This window comes from Carcharodon carcharias, chromosome 4, assembly GCF_017639515.1.
Source record: "Carcharodon carcharias isolate sCarCar2 chromosome 4, sCarCar2.pri, whole genome shotgun sequence".
Taxonomy (NCBI): domain Eukaryota; kingdom Metazoa; phylum Chordata; class Chondrichthyes; order Lamniformes; family Lamnidae; genus Carcharodon; species Carcharodon carcharias.
Genome location: NC_054470.1, coordinates 114,259,689 through 114,275,665, shown reverse-complemented (window position 1 = coordinate 114,275,665; position 15,977 = coordinate 114,259,689). Strand labels below are relative to the sequence as shown.

At 41.7% G+C, this 15,977-nt stretch overlaps 1 protein-coding gene across 16 annotated transcripts in view; it reads left to right on the top strand.

Moving 5' to 3' along the window:
* LOC121277245 (phosphatidylinositol 4-phosphate 5-kinase type-1 beta-like) overlaps nt 1-9,586 on the top strand; it is a 637,142-nt gene extending 627,556 nt beyond the window's left edge. For all 16 annotated transcript variants that reach the window (XM_041186457.1, XM_041186464.1, XM_041186460.1 and 13 more), the window contains one exon: nt 8,364-9,586. In XM_041186457.1, coding sequence (XP_041042391.1) covers nt 8,364-8,376 — 13 coding nt within the window. In that variant the 3' untranslated portion in view covers nt 8,377-9,586. The remainder of the gene's footprint in view (nt 1-8,363) is intronic.
* The last annotated feature ends 6,391 nt before the right edge of the window (nt 9,587-15,977 follow it).

Sequence of the window (15,977 nt, the reverse complement as noted above, 5' to 3'; positions counted from 1 at the left end):
CTATTTAAGAAGGGTTGTAGAGATAAGCCAGGGAACTACAGGCCAGTGAGTCTCACGTCAGTGGTAGGGAAACTATTAGAGAGAATTCTGAAAGAGAGAATCTATCTCCACTTGGAGAAGCAAGGTTTGATCAGGGATAGTCAGCAAGGCTTTGTCAGAGGGAGGTCATGCCTAACAAATTTGATTGAATTTTTTGAGGAGGTGACCAGGTGTGTAGATGAGGGTGGTGCAGTTGATGTAGTTTGTATGGATTTCAGCAAAGCCTTTGACAGGGTCTCACATGGGAGACTTATAAAGAAGGCAAAAGCACATGGGATTCAGGGTAATTTGATAAGGTGGATTCAAAATTGACTTAATTGTAGGATGTATAGGGTGATGACAGAAGGATGCTTTACTGACTGGAAGCCAGTGTCCAGTGACATACCACAGGGATCTATGCTGGGTCCCCTATTATTCGTCATTTATATAAACAACATAGATGACTATGTGGGGGGTAGGATTAGTAAGTTTGCGGATGACACAAAGATTGGCCAGGTGGTTAATAGTGAGGTTGAGTGTCTTGGGCTACAGGAAGATATAAATGGAATGGTCAAATGGGCAGATGAGTGGCAGATGGAATTTAACCCTGAAAAGTGTGAGGTGATACACTTTGGATGGAGTAATTTGACAAGGAAGTATTCAATGAACGGTATGACACCAGGAAGTTCTGAGGAACAAAGGGACCTTGGCCTGTGTGTCCACAGATCTCTGAAGGCTGAGGGGCATGTTAATGGGGTGGTGAAAAAGGCATATGGGACACTTGCCTTTATCAATCAAGGCATAGATGACAAAAGTAGGGAGGTCATGTTGGAGTTGTATAGAACCTTAGTGAGGCCATAGCTGGAGTACTGTGTGCAGTTCTGGTCGCCACATTATAGGAAGGATGTGATTGCACTGGAAGGGGTGCAGAGGAGATTCACCAGGATGTTGCCTGGGATGAAACATTTAAGTTATGAAGAGAGATTGGATAGACTTGGGTTGTTTTCATTGGACAGAGAAGACTGAGGGGTGACCTGATCGAGGTGTACAAGATTATGAGGGGCATGGACAGGGTGGATAGGGAGCAGCTGTTCCCCTTAGTTGAAAGGTCAGTCATGAGGGGACATAAGTTCAAGGTGAGGGGCAGGAGGTTTAGGAGGGATGTGAGGAAAAACCTTTTTACCCAGAGGGTGGTGATGGTCAGGAATGCGCCGCCTGGGAGGGTGGTGGAGGCGGGTTGCCTCAGATCCTTTAAAAAGTACCTGGATAAGCATTTGGCACGCCATAACATTCAAGGCTATGGGATTAGGTAGGTAGGTCAGGTGTTTCTCATGTGTTGGTGCAGACTCGATGGGCCGAAGGTTCTCTTTTGCACTGTGTGATTCTGTGATGTAGGAAATACCACAGCCAATTTGCACACAACAAGCAGCAATGCAATAGTGACCAGATAATCTGTTTTAGTGACATTGGTTGAGGAATAAATACTTGCCAGGGCATCAGGGAGAATGCCTCTACTTTTAATCTAAATAGTGCCATGGGATCTTTTACATCCAGTCAAGGGAACAGACAGGGCCTCAGGTGAGTCCCTCAATTCAAAGGAGAGCATCAAGTTGTTGGGATCTCAAATGCATCGCATGAAAGGGTTATGGCAGTAGATGCAATTGTAAATTTAAAGGGAAAAACTTACAGGCTATGGGGATTGAGCAGGGGAGTGGGCTAATTGGATAGTACTTTTTACAGAGCTGTACAGGTACGATGGGCCTAATGCCCTGCTTTGTGCTGTAAGGTGCTATAAAATGGATTAATGCCGCTGCTAAATATGAGAGAGGAGTTTAAGAAGAAGAAATATGAGCAGAGCCTGCTCCACCATTCAATAAGATCATGGCTGATCATCTACCTCAGCTCGCCTTTCTGCACTTTTGTAATATCCCTTGTTTAGGGGTTCAAAAATCTATCCATCTCCTTCTTTAATATACCCAACATCTGAGCAGCAATAACCTTCTGGCAGAAGAGAATTCCAAAGATTCACAACCCTCCGAGTGAAGACATTTTTCCTCACCTCAGTCCAAATGGCCGACCCTTTAACCTGTGATGTTGACCCCAAGTTCTAGACTCCCAACATCTCCCAAATTCAGTCATCTAAGTTTTTATACATTTTATATATTTCAATGATATCACCTCTTATTCTTCCGCACTCCAAAGAATATATGCCCCATCTACTCAATCTCTCCTCCATGGGACATCCCAGGAACCGATTCATTGCACAGGTAAGGCAAACCTATCTTTCCTTGGGTAAAGGGCCAAAACTGTATACAATCCTCCAGGTGTGGTCTCACCAGAGCCCTGTATAAATGCAGCAAGACTTCCTTATTCTTATGCAAACCCCGTTACACTAAAGGTTAACATATCATTTGCCATCCTGATCGTCACATGCAGACATGTGTTTGGACACTAATAATCCACAGCACAATTTCAGAACCAATGTTCCTATGTGATAAACCTAAAATAAGCAATGACATACAGATTTGAGAGGTACGGAAACTAGTGCTCAACTTTATACCAGATGTTTTGAATTCTGCTATGACATCCGGTTAAAAGGGGCACACTTGAGACCTGAAACAGTTCAATCCTGGTCACTAAAGGCCCTTCAGCTTCTTTTCCGATCTTATATCAGTAGAAATGAGGCCATCTCTTCTTTGACTATTCCTTTTCACCTGTGTCTACTTTACTTCCACACTTTGTAACCTACCTCCAAAACCTGACTGCCCTATGAGGTGCAACTGAACAAACCTACAATTGGGAAAAGGAGAAAAAGCTATGCCAGTCCTGCACTTTATGTAGCCAAGTTATGCGAACCACATCAGGATCCCTACTGTGGATTATTGCCTCCAGTTCCCCTGTTTTATCTTGGATGCTGTGTGCATTGCTGTACAGGCAATTTAACTCCTCGTTCATAGATGATCTTTTATTTTTATATTTTAAATTCCTTTCATACTTTTGTTTTATAACTATATTTGTTCCCTAACCATTTGTTGTCCTAATTGGTTTGACCTTGATTTGACTCTTATTCTCACCTCTTATTTCTTCTGTCTTCGTACTTTGGTTATTTTTACTAGATTCCTCCCCATCTAACCAGTTTAAGCTAGTTTAGTAATGTAGTGACTATCAGAGTTGATGCAAGAATTGTTGTGCAGCAAACTAATTACTTAGACAATAATTGTCTAAATCAGTGTAAATTGTGCCAAAATCCTACTTCCAATAATTAGATGCAATAAGGCGCTATTTCGCGAGTCTCCCACTTTATCACATGGCAGTTTCCTGGTATGAACTACAGGAATCTGTGTACAAATCTGTGCTATGACATTAGGATTTGTGCTGCAGCAAGGTAAGATCTGTCTCAAGCAATCGGGTCTCCATTGGAGCTTAGAATGCTTCTTCTCCAGACACAATAATTCCTTACGGTAACTAACAGCCTTTAAATGTGTTATGGTGGATTGTTTGGACAGTTGGATTTATGATGGTAATTTACAGGTTTGCAGCAGCAGCAAGGTCACCTCCTTGTTGAGTATTTGAGTAGTATTTCAGTGCTTGACCACAGGGAGTGCCTGCAGGAAATAAAAGCTTAGTTAAAATATTTAAATTTGTCTTTGGTGATCTGGTAAATAGTTGCGTTTCAGCACCTAATATCATGAATTCCTGCCAGAAACATGCCATTCCTCCAGTTACTTTGCTAAAAGAAATAAAATAACTTGCAATTCTATAGTGCCTTTCACAACCTCAGGCTATCCTATGCACCTCACAGGCAATGAAGCATTGTGTTGTGATATAGGAAATATGGCAGTGAATGTTGTGCATAGCAAGATCCCACAAAAGGCAATGAGATGATGCCCCAAATCATCATGCATAATGTTGGTGAGGGATAAATACTGGCAAGCTCCCTGCTCCCCTCCAGCTAGAGTCACTGGGATCTTTTTCTTCCACCTGAGAGGGCAGAAAGAGCCTCAGTTTAGCATTTCATCTGAAAGATGGCACTTCCTAACAGTGCAGCACACCGTCAGTACTGTACTAGAGTGTTGACCTGGCTTATGTGTTCAAGTCTCTTTCGATTGCAGCTCAAACCCACGGTCAAATATAGATTTTCCAAAAGCATAGATTTTGTTTTCCTCTTTTACTATAATCTTTCTGTTCACCCTAACAGAAAGAGAAACCACAGAGGAGGAAAACCAAATTAGATTTGGGATTGCGCAACTGCTGTTTTAAGAGGGCAAAGTAACTTAAAATTCCAACCCGCAATGACCGTAAAATGAAGACTGAAAGTGGTCTTTGTACATATTGCAACATGAAATGCTTTGAAGTTTTGGGCTAGAAGTCACAAGCATCTGAGTACTATGACAAATGTTCTTAAGGTTGAACTTTTTGTGTGCAAAGCTAAAATCAAGAACATTTTGTGTGCAAAGTTAAAAGCAAGAACTATGTAAGGAATCTGTGAGAGCAGGAGAGTCTAGAATGGTGGGCAAATCATATTAATAGTTAATAATTGGAGATATCATTAGTTGTTGACCTCCTATTCAAAAATATAACGGGTCGCCAACAGTCCACCTTTGAAGCAGACGATCAGCATTTCTGGCTTTTGTTCACTTGAGGATTGAAAAGGCAGATGATCCCAGGACTATTTCTAATAATTCTATAACTCTGGAGAATTGATTCCTGTTGTACATGCTCAATGGTTCACCGCTCTCCAAGGTTAAGTGTGGGGTGGGGGGATGGTGGTGGTTAATGCAATGGCTGAAACTTTAGATCATCATGTCATTTAAGGATTACCTTTTATACTGGCACATTTGACCAAAATCTCTGTTTGAGGTTAATCACAGTGAGCAGCAAAAGAGACTAAAAATATCTCTCTTGCATATTCAGTATTAAGTTCTGTAATTTAAGACTCTGAGGTAATTGTACTTTTAATGTTTTGAATACAATATTGATAAATTTTGAAAACATATCTCAGACTGGCAGTGAGGCCTTTTGACGTGTCTTCATGTATTTACACGTAGCTATATTCTGCTTTGAGTGAACTACTCCAACTTCAGGCAATGTTCCCTCATTCACGATGAGCCACCATATGAGAGAACAATCCAAACTGATTGTTCACCATCAATGAGGATATACTGCCCCAGGTTGAAATCACTTGTCCATTGGGTCTTTGGTAAAATGCTTGGAAAATGAGGAATCTAACTCCACATTCATGTCTCCTGCATCCCGGTTTTACATCTGAATGCACTGTTTACCTAGGTACCCCCAAGTGAATCTGACCTTCCTTAGGTTAGTGGCAGTAACTAAATTGAACAGGCAGGTGAAGTGGACTCAGCCTTTCCATTATGTCTAAAACATGGGAATAATGCTGCATATGTACAGGCTTGAGAGCAAGCATGGGTTCAGCACTGTGTCTTTCCAACGACTGAAACGTATCCCAGTCTATGATCTGTTACAGAGCCAATCAATTATTTTTCAATGCTGGTCTTTTTTTCCCTTGTGCAAAATTTTGAAAGTCATCTTCAGTTTGAGGGTTTCTGTCTACATTTTGGTCGTGATTTGAGATCAAACTCACTTGCTACAAAGATTTAGTTATCCACCTCCAGAGAGCATTTTCCCCCTCTCCCACGCTAAGATAAGACAATGCACTATGCACTTCCAACTATTCTTCATCAGTGGTGAACAAGGTAGAAGGAAGACATAATTTTTCCAAAATATGGCAGGTACTTCAGAATTCTAGTAGTTCAGGTTCTAAACACAGGCCACGTTATTTGTCATTTTTTTTTTTGCAAGTTACATAATGCAGCATGTGATAAAGAATTAAGTGGTTTGCCCCACGCAGATAACTCATTCCGAGAATAATGTGGTTAGGACAGCAAACTGTTAGAGCACTATCATTAAGCTCCACAGAATGACAGGAGTTCTTCCACTCCAGACTTCCTGATCTCGGATGCTCCCCTTTGGAGAGGAACCTGCGAACAAAGGCCAAGCACCTTGAGCAGGATAGGAGTGACCACTCTGTGCTACTGTCACTTATCAAGCTGGCAACCACACCTCAGTGGCAATGGCAGAGGCCAGAATGGTGCCAGGGTTGAGGGATTTTAGTAACAAGATTAGTTTGAAGAAGCAGAGATTGAGGGGAGATTTTATAGATGTGTACAAGATTATGACAAATTTAGATTTAGCTGATGATACAAGGACAAGAGGACACAGATCTAAGGTTTTGGGCAAGAGACGCTGGGGATTGTGAGGAAGAACTTTTTTGATGAAGCATGTGGTAATGACCTGGAACTTGCTGCCCATGAGGTTGGTGGAAGCAGAAATGATTAATGATTTCAAAAAGAAATTAGATGGGCACTTGAAGGAAATAAATGTGCAGGGCCACAGGGATAGAGCAGGGGAACAGAACAAACTGGTTTGCTTGAGAGAGCCAGCATGGACTCGATGGGCCAAATGGCAATCTTCTGTGGCATAGTGATTCTATAATCAGAATATGCCCACTTTCTTGATAGCTCAGAGATGGTGGTGATTTTTTTTCTAGATGTCACAATTCCCCTCCACCAGATACAAAAACCCAGTAGTCATTGCAAATTTTCTTGCTATCCATAATTATATTGTACAGTGAAATTTTTGGCAAAATTTGAATCTTTTTATTCATTTACAGGATGTGGGGCATTGCTGGCTAGACCAATGTTTATTGCTCATGCCTAATTGCCCTCGAGGTGGTGGTGAGCTGCCTTCTTGAACCGCTGCAGTCTCTGTCTTGTAGGTACATCCACAGTGCTGTTAGGGAGGGAGTTCCAGGATTTTGACCCAGTGACAGTGAAAGAACGATATTTTAAGGCAACTGACAATTTGATGAAATGGGCAAAGTAGAGAGTCTGGTCATTGTGAAATCACTGCAGTTCCACAATATTTTATTAGGAAGTTCATTTATTGAATTGAAGAAAGTGCTTCATTTAGTCAGTTCAGCTTGTTAGCTTCACCTTGAAACTTTCCTCTTTTTAAAGAAAATGTGAAGAAAATTGGTCCGTGAAGAAAACTGAATTCAAGGCTGGAAGCATGTGTTCTAGTTGTAAACAGAAGAAACTGAATACTCACATTGCTATTGGGCAGTAATTGCATTTGGTTATATGGGCCCAGGTCTTCCGAGGAGCAGCACCATTGTCGAATTGCCACTCTGCCAGACCTTTCCTCCAACTTGACGCTGCTCTGCATTTCTTGCTGGGTCTTCAGTGCTCGGCTTTAACAGAAATGTGGGGTGCAGCATCCCTCAGAGAACTCTGTCACAGCGGAGTAGAGTCATAATAAAGACAGGACATGTACCCTTTTTTAAGCTACTAGCTGCCATCTGATAAGTTTAAAGGTCCAAATTGAATGTTGGTGAATGAATGGATGGTAGAGTAGGTAGATGGGTGAGGTGGGGGGGGGGGGGGGGTAGTTGGTAGGCCAGGGAGGTTAGTCTGGTCGGGTCAGGAGGCAGAGTTGGTGGGGGGATCAGTGTGATTGATTGTCGCTGTGAGTCAGTTGTGTACTTGCCCTAGGGGTTAGACTAGATTTTTTCTGTCTAACATTTTCTGGGTAACTATCCAGGTAAGTACATCGAACTGTCCAAAGTCTCCAACTCTAGATTATGTTTGTGGAGGATCCAGGGGAGCAGAGCTATTCCCATGTAGGTCAATGCGCCACAATGTCCACAGGGTCCCAACACGCATCTTCATTTGTACGTCCCTTCTCTGCCAATCAGGAGACCAGAAGATTTGGGCCATGCTGAGTATTTTACCATGAAATGAGTATTTTTGATGGTAGAACTAAGTTTCTTACGGTCTGTACAAGCAGAGGAAATTATGTATTAGCCAGGGAGCCACTAATCTGGCTCTGCCTCCAGCAAGCTACCAAGTAAATAAAAGAAATACATTCTAAATTGATACTAAGACGAGTAGCACAGCTCTTTGTACCGCAGCTGCACTTTTCAACCAAGCTGTAACCTGTCACCATTTGTCATATTTGAGATATCCGAAAATGGCATCCAAAAGGTAATTTTAATTCTATTAAAATTACAAAAAAACCTAACCTGTCAAACTTGGCTTTGAAGAAAAGTTTTTTTCTCTTCACGCTGATATACAACAAATATTGCCAAGTTATGCTAATGTTGCTTGGCACAAGGGACCTGCAAAGTGAATTCTTGAAATGAATTATTTAAAGATGCTAAAATGTGTTTTCGTTTTTAAAACAAAAAAATTATGCAGAATTGCAACATTACGAAGCAACTACTTTCCCTTACAAAATCTCTTACCATGATTTTTGTTCGTATCTAGTAAAGCAACATGAGGAATTAGTTGGAACATTTGGGCAGAGAAAGAATATAAATCCAGCCTGAGCCTTCCTTCACCTGGAAATGAAGAATATTTCATATACTCCGGCTCATGAAGAATTCAAACAGGAATCCTGTTTAGCAAAGAGGATTCTGGCAAGTGCCATGGACTTTGTCAACCGACATTGAACAGTACAAGGTTCACGAGGAACATTTCACACTTCAGCACCAAGTCTGTATTGCTGCTATACAAATGCAGATCCCCCCCCTCCATTTTTGTGATCCCACCTGATCAACTGAAAAGAGTTTGTCATTTTTACTGGTTCTGAAATTCTACCAGATTTATATTTTGTTACTTCAGTAGTTTTGAATGCATACATTTCAGTGTCTGGCAGTTTTAAAAAAAAAGTTTTTTCTCAGATGCCAAAAACACTTATGCCTAAAGCATAAATGTTTACTGTTCTATTTTGCTAAATTTCCTAAGAAGCAGTCTTTTAATCACCTCTGGAAAAAAATTGCCTACTTTGTACTTGCATTGAATTGCAATGTTTGCACATGACTACATTAACAGTTACTCTAGAAACCCTAGTTTTGCTTACTTGTCAGTTTGAAACAAAAAAGTTTACAGAAATGTGTGTGCTTCATCTCAATATCTATTTTAAAAATGACAAAAGGTCTATTTTAATGAAGTCTTACGGGGTGGTCTTAAAAGTCTCTGTAAATAAATATCTTTAAAATTGTAAAGGAGTTTGCTTGAGAGATGCTTCCTATAACTTAATGTCCACTTAACAAAAGTATTGTACAGGAATTATCTGATAAAATTATCTTCTGAGATGTACAGTATAAAGCATCGAATGGCCTGCTAAAATTTATGCTGCATATTATGTATGTAGATTGTATAGGACTTGAGTTTTGCTGCCATTCTGAAGTAGAATCACCTGTAACAAAAATTTCCTTTAAGCAATCATGTTCAGATTATTTAAATGTTACACAATTGTTGAGCCTCTACATTTATTTAAATTATGTCTTGCTGTAGCCATTCTTCTATTAAGGAGAGAATTTATGAAAAGGGGAAGTATTTGGCATCCCCTGGTGGACATGATTTAGCACTAAACAGCATCCAGGGCAAAGTGAACTTCAGTTTCTTCGACCAATGTTTTGAATCAATTAGAAAGCACTTGGAAAGAAATGACCAGCAGAGAATTAATAAAATAAAGTTGAACTTGATTCTAGAAAATTATCTGTTGATTTGCAACCTGCATGTTTACTTTAATGACAGGATGTCAATTGGGTGTGCCTTTTAACCCATTACACTCTCCTTCAGCCTACTCTCTGCTCGAGTCGAGAAGAATCCAATGCACTTAGTTTTCTTTTAAATAACCACTTCTACGTTCAAGTCATGTGCCACCATACCTCTACAACTAAGGGCACGAAAATGAACTCCTTTTGACCCAGTAGAGGAAAGAATCTGGATTTCAAGTTAGTTCTTAGCTGCAACTGGGGGTAAGAGGTTTGTACTGCACCATGTTGAAAGCCTTGGGACGATCTGAGAGTAGGTTGCATCTTTGGAGATTGCACAGCTTTGCACCATTAAAGCAAGTTCCTCGAGGGGAGGCAATCGCAAGGCAACCCAGTGGTGGCTGGCTTTGAGTTTTAATGTGGAGCCTGGAGAAGTGATCTTTTGACAATAAGGTAAGTTTAACCTAATCCCTAGTTTGACTTGATTTGTGAAGTTTGAGAGCCAACATGAGGCAAAATTCTCAACATCATGGGAGATGTTGTAGCCAAACCACTTTCCCTCATCCTGTCATAGCTTGGGAGCACAAGAAACATGCACTTCTGTTAATATATTGCCTTGCAAGTGAACTCCACAAAACAAATGATGTCCTTATGCCAATTAAATTGTTGGTAGAGCTGTTGTATATAAGAATCTCCTCTGCTGATTGATGACATTTGAATGTTAAGAGACAATTATCTGGGCCTAGCATGTTTTTGAGATTAAAATTCACTTAAGTACAAAACCGTCCACCACTGCAGTGTGGAGGTAGCTGAAGCAAGTACATCCCTTCAAGTCTCACCTTTTCATTGATTCGAAGCATTAAAGAGGAAGCAAGATTCCTTAAGCTGATAAATAGTGTGCCTCTTGCATACCGCCTCTTCACGTGTTGTCAATGATGCTGAAACAATTGTAACTCTTTGTTTCTGAAATAATCCCTGAATGGGATACCCTAAGAGGGAACTTCAACTAAATATCTTGAGGCATACCTGAGTCTTAAGTTTAAGTCAGTTTGTCTGTGAACTGGACCACCACACTGAAGGCCTTGGGAGATTTTTTTTTCTAAATTAATTCTCAGGATGTGGGTGTTGCTGGCCAGGCGAACAGTTACACTAGTACACCATACAGACCATTTGGCCCAACTAGTCTCTGCCAGTGTTTGTGCTCCACACGCACCTCCTCCCACCCTACTTCATTTCACCTATTACCATATGCTTTTATTCCTTTCTCCATCATGTATTTATCTAGCTTCTAAATTCATCTACATTATTTGCACCAATTACTTCAAGGGCAGCAAGTTCCCCCATTCTCACCACTGTCCAGATAAAAAAGTTTCTTCTGAATTCTCTATTGGATTTATTAGTGACGCTCTTATATTGATGGCCCCTAGTTTTGGAATCTGCACAAGTAAAAGCACTTTTATGCCTACCTTCAGACCCTTCGTTATCTTAGGACATTTTTTAAAATGTGTTTTGTTTGTTTTTTTAAGATGTTTCTTTTTTTTTAAAGTCTTATTTATTATTCACCCTAGTTATCCAGATACAACAGAATGGCTTGCTAGAGTACTTCAGAAGGCAAGTAAGAGTGAACCACATTGATGTAGGACTGGAGTCACATATAAGCCTGATTAAGGACAGCAAATTTTTGTCCCTAAAGTGACATTTACACCAATCTGACAGCTTCATGGTCACTTCTACTGCCATCTGCTCGTTATTTCAAATTTTTAGAAAATCCTGAATTCAGATTTTCAGACTTCGATGATGGGATTTGAACCAACGGTCTCTGGATTACTCTTTCAGCAACACTCCTTCATACCTCTGCAACATTTTATTTCAACCTGTGCTTTTGTTAAAAGTGTTTCCCAAACTTTTTCCCCGATGTGACCCCATCTTAATGCCTCAGGCTTTATATGACCCCAGTGAGTAAATTTGGGGGTTACAAGACCTGTTTTGGGGGGAAAAAATCAAATCAGACTGAAAGCTTGCACAATCATCATTGTGCAGAATACTTGAAACCGCTAAATACTTGCAATAACCTCAACTAAAATTTACTAGATCATAAAATCTACATTGTAAATGGCAATCATACATATAACTCTCTTTATAACTCCCTACAAGTCTTAGCTACATAAAATGGTGAAGTTCCATTTCTGCATTTGATATACGTGACTGCAGTTAAAATAAAATGCTGCACAGTATCTCAAAAATAAGAGTAAGAGCATTTGCACAGAATGCCTAGTTGTGACCACACATTAGACACCCCACTTGGGTGGAGCTTAGATTTTCAAGAATTAAGGCTAAGATTGCTTATCGAGCACCACCAGATACAGGGCTGCCCACCCCGAATGGAATCATTCTGGTGACAAACATTGTTCCAGACTTGACTTTAACCACTTTATAGAGCTCATCAAGAAAGGAGACTGATGACGTGCTGGTTCTGAACAAGTAATTTCTATCCCCTTCCTTACAGAATATGGTATGTACAGTGCATTCGCAACTAACCCCTCAGGGACGCTGAAAGAGGAGACATAAAGTGTGACTTTATGAACACAAATTGGAGGAACAGCACCTCATCTTCTGACTAGATACTTTACAGTCTTCCAGACTTAATATTGAGTTCAACTATTTCAGATTATGAACTCTCTCCTCCATCCCCACCCCTTTTCCGATCCCCCTTTTTCCAATAATTTATAATTTTTTTACAAATATATTTTTCTTTTCCCACCTAATTTCAAATTTATTTTGACCTATTGTTTCATCTCCACCTTTTAGCCCATTTCGATCCCTTCCCCCCACCCCACCTGCGCTAGGGCCATCTGCCACTAGCTTGTCCTGCTTGCTACCATTAATATCCCCATTAGCACATCCTTTAGATAATATCACCACTGTCAACACCCCTTTGTCCTTTTGTCTATGACATCTTTGGCAGTCTCTTCTTATCTTCCACCTCTCACTGGCCCTCTATCGAGCTCTACTTGTCCCTCCCACCCTCCTCTACCAGCTTCTATTTCATCTCATTTCTATATTTTTTAGCTCTGATGAAGAGTCATAATGACTTGAAATGTCAACTGTATCCCTCTCTGCAGATGCTGTCAGACCTGCTGAGTTTTTCCAGGTATTTTTGTTTATAAAGTATGATACTGCCCTGAACTCTTGATCTTGGGGTTACAAACCCAGTACCATAACCACTTGGCTATTTAGGCCAAGCTGTCAGGAAGGTGTAACTCTTTTGAGTTAAAACCAATAAAACCAAATTAACAAAATTGGGATAAATCAGGCACAGCCCCTAATTCAGGTCAGCTGTAAAACCAAGAACAAAGTTTAAAGGAAACTTACAAACTTTAAATCAAAATGTGATTAAAGGGGTCAACAAAACACCCCAGTCCCCGCGGTGCCCACCGGGCACGGAAGGCCTCGAGAGTGCCAGCAGACACCGCGTGCTCCCTCTCCAGGGACATCCGGCCGCGAACGTAGCCACGGAAGAGGGATAAACAATCGGGCGGGACTCCCCCGTCGATCGCCCGCTGCCTGGACCTGTTAATGGCCAACTTGGCCAGGCCCAGGAGCAGGTTCACAAGGAGGTCCTCCTCCTTTCCGACCCCCTTCCGCACCGGGTGCCCATAGATCAGGAGCGTGGGGCTGAAGTGCAAACAAAACATCAATAAAAGGTTTTTCAAATAACTAAAAAGGGAGTGCAGCCTACCACACCCTATATATGCATGGTCCACGGACTCCACAAGACCGCAAAAAGGGGATACTGCCCTGAAAGTGAACTCTGTGGTTTGAATGGATGGTGCCCTGACTACAACCCAATGTCACAAATGTTAGACATGTTCTTCACAGTCAGTATTGAACTACAAATTCAAACCTATCCACTTTTCTCTTACTGAGTCGTCCTGCTTCACCACTTCTGAAAGTCTAATAGCCGAGACCAGTATTTACACTCAATTATTTACAAGCTCCATGCAACAGCACCTTTTGGAAACTGGTGTCTGAGGTTATAGGCCAAAGTCCTGATGTCAAGCTGGCCTGTCAAGATGACCCAAAAAACCTGCCGAGTTTCAGATTTCCAGCACCGGTATTATTTTGCTTCTATTTATAAGATTTAAATGGCACTGTTCAAAGAAGAGCAGGGAGGTTCATCCTTGTGTCCTCGATCAATTCAACTCTCAACCAACATTATAAAAACAGATGATCTGGTTGCTACCATAGTTGTGGGAGTTTGTTGTGTGCAAATTGGCTGCTGCATTTCATACATTAAAACAGTGACTACTATTACAACAGTGGACTAATGATACCAATTACCTATGGGCAATTGGAACTTTTTAAAGGAAGATCTGTGTTTTTTTTTAGAAAAAGAAATACAAGTAAAGACACTGAGCAAAAGATGGTGGCTGATAATGTAAAGTGGCCACTTTATGGAAAATTCTTGTATGGATTATACTTGTCCTGAGAGGACATGGAATGTTGCACCCGAAAGGTGTCATGGACTTCTTCAAACAGAGACACTTGAAAGGGAGATAGGAGAGGTACAAAAGAATGAACTTTAATGTCCTGTGCCTGTAGACACAAAAGACTGATGACATCCAAAATCCATCTCCTGTTGATTTATATCTCAGACTGTGTAAATGGTCTGAGATGAAAAGAACATGGACTCTGGGTGTGAGGCTTATGTTTACCCTTCCAGAATAGACAGGGAAAAATCAGTTAAAAAACTGGTGTATGACTGCAAGCAGAAGAACAAGCTAGTCAGAGACCCCCTCCCCAGCAGCTTGCAGGCAAAGGATCCCCCCCTCGCTCTTACTGGAGGCAAAGCTCAGCAAAAGCCACAATCTAAAGGAAATCGGAAAGTCTTTAAGCTAACCTGCAGAACCAAGTGTCTCCAAACTAACTGCCAAAGTCAGCTCTATTGGAATCACCCAACTTAACTGCCATAACATATCGTGTGCTACGCCTCACGGACAAGCCAAGGACTGATGTGTATTTTTTAAAAACTTTTATTTGGACTGCTAACTTCTCATTTCTGATGTGTGTGTCTGTGTTGTGCTTTTACTATTTTTCTTGGGGTTTTAGTAACTTGTAAGCTTACTCTTTCTTTGACTCAAGAAAGCCTGGTTAAATTGGCTCCTACTCAAAAAAATAAATACATTTGGACTGGGACAAGGTATCCACGGGATGGGGGACCCCTTTTAATTAACCAAGCCAGCTCATTCCTCCTCATCTGTGAGCATAACAATATTGGGGTCCCACTGAGGAAGTTAACAAATTAGGGGACCTTGCCTGGATACCGATCGTTAACATTGCACTTCAGAATATACTTAGTTGGCTGGATACCAGTTTGGGAAAGCCTGAAGCTGTGAAAGGCAGCATATAAACGCAACTTCAGTCTGCAGATCTGAATCTCTGATATAGATACAAACATATGAATTAGGTGCAGGACAAGGCCATTCGAGCCTGCTTCACCATTCAATAAGATCATGGCTGAAGGAGGGTGAAAAGGACTTGAAGCGTTAACTCTGTTTCTCTCTCCACAGGTGCTGTCAGACCTACTGAAGTTTTTTTCCAGCAGTTTCAGTTTTTATTTCAGATTTCCGGCATCCGCAGTATTTCGCTTTTTATATCATGGCTGATCTGCTTTTGGCCTCAATGACATTTTCCTGCCTAACCCCCATAACCTTCGATTCATGTGTTAGTCAAGAGTCTATCTACCTATATGCCCTTGTTTAAAATCTTTTTGGAAAAGGAGATTTCTGTGGATGCTGGAAACCTGAAATAAAAACAGAAAGTTAAAGGTCAGAGGCCAGAAACATTAACTCTGTTTCACTCCACAGATGCTGAGTATTTACAGCACTTTTGTTTTTATTTGTCAATTTCTTTCAATTTGAGTTCCATTGCAACCCCGGGGCTGGAAGTTTCTGACGTCATCACGCCCCCTGTAGCAGTACGTGCCGAAAACACGCATCGACCACGCCCCCTTCGTCACGGGTGCAAAAAACCACGCCCTCTCTGTGCGCCAGGGATCGCACCCCTTTTCACCGTGCGTGCCTTCGCCGCGCCCCTTTTACAGTGCGAGCTTATGTCATTGGGCCGTTGTTCTTGGCAACCCCTCCCCCCGTCTCCTCCCCATCCCCCTCCCCCCGACTCCTCCCCATCCCCCTCCCACCGTCTCCTCCCAATCCCCCTCCCACCGTCTCCTCCCAATCCCCCTCCCCATCCCCCTCCCCCTCCCCCCGACTCCTCCCCAGCCCCCTCCCGCCGTCTCCTCCCCATCCCCCCGTCCCCTCCACGCAGGTCCCCCTCCAACCCTCCCCACCACCCGCGTCTCCCTCCCCACATTCCCCCG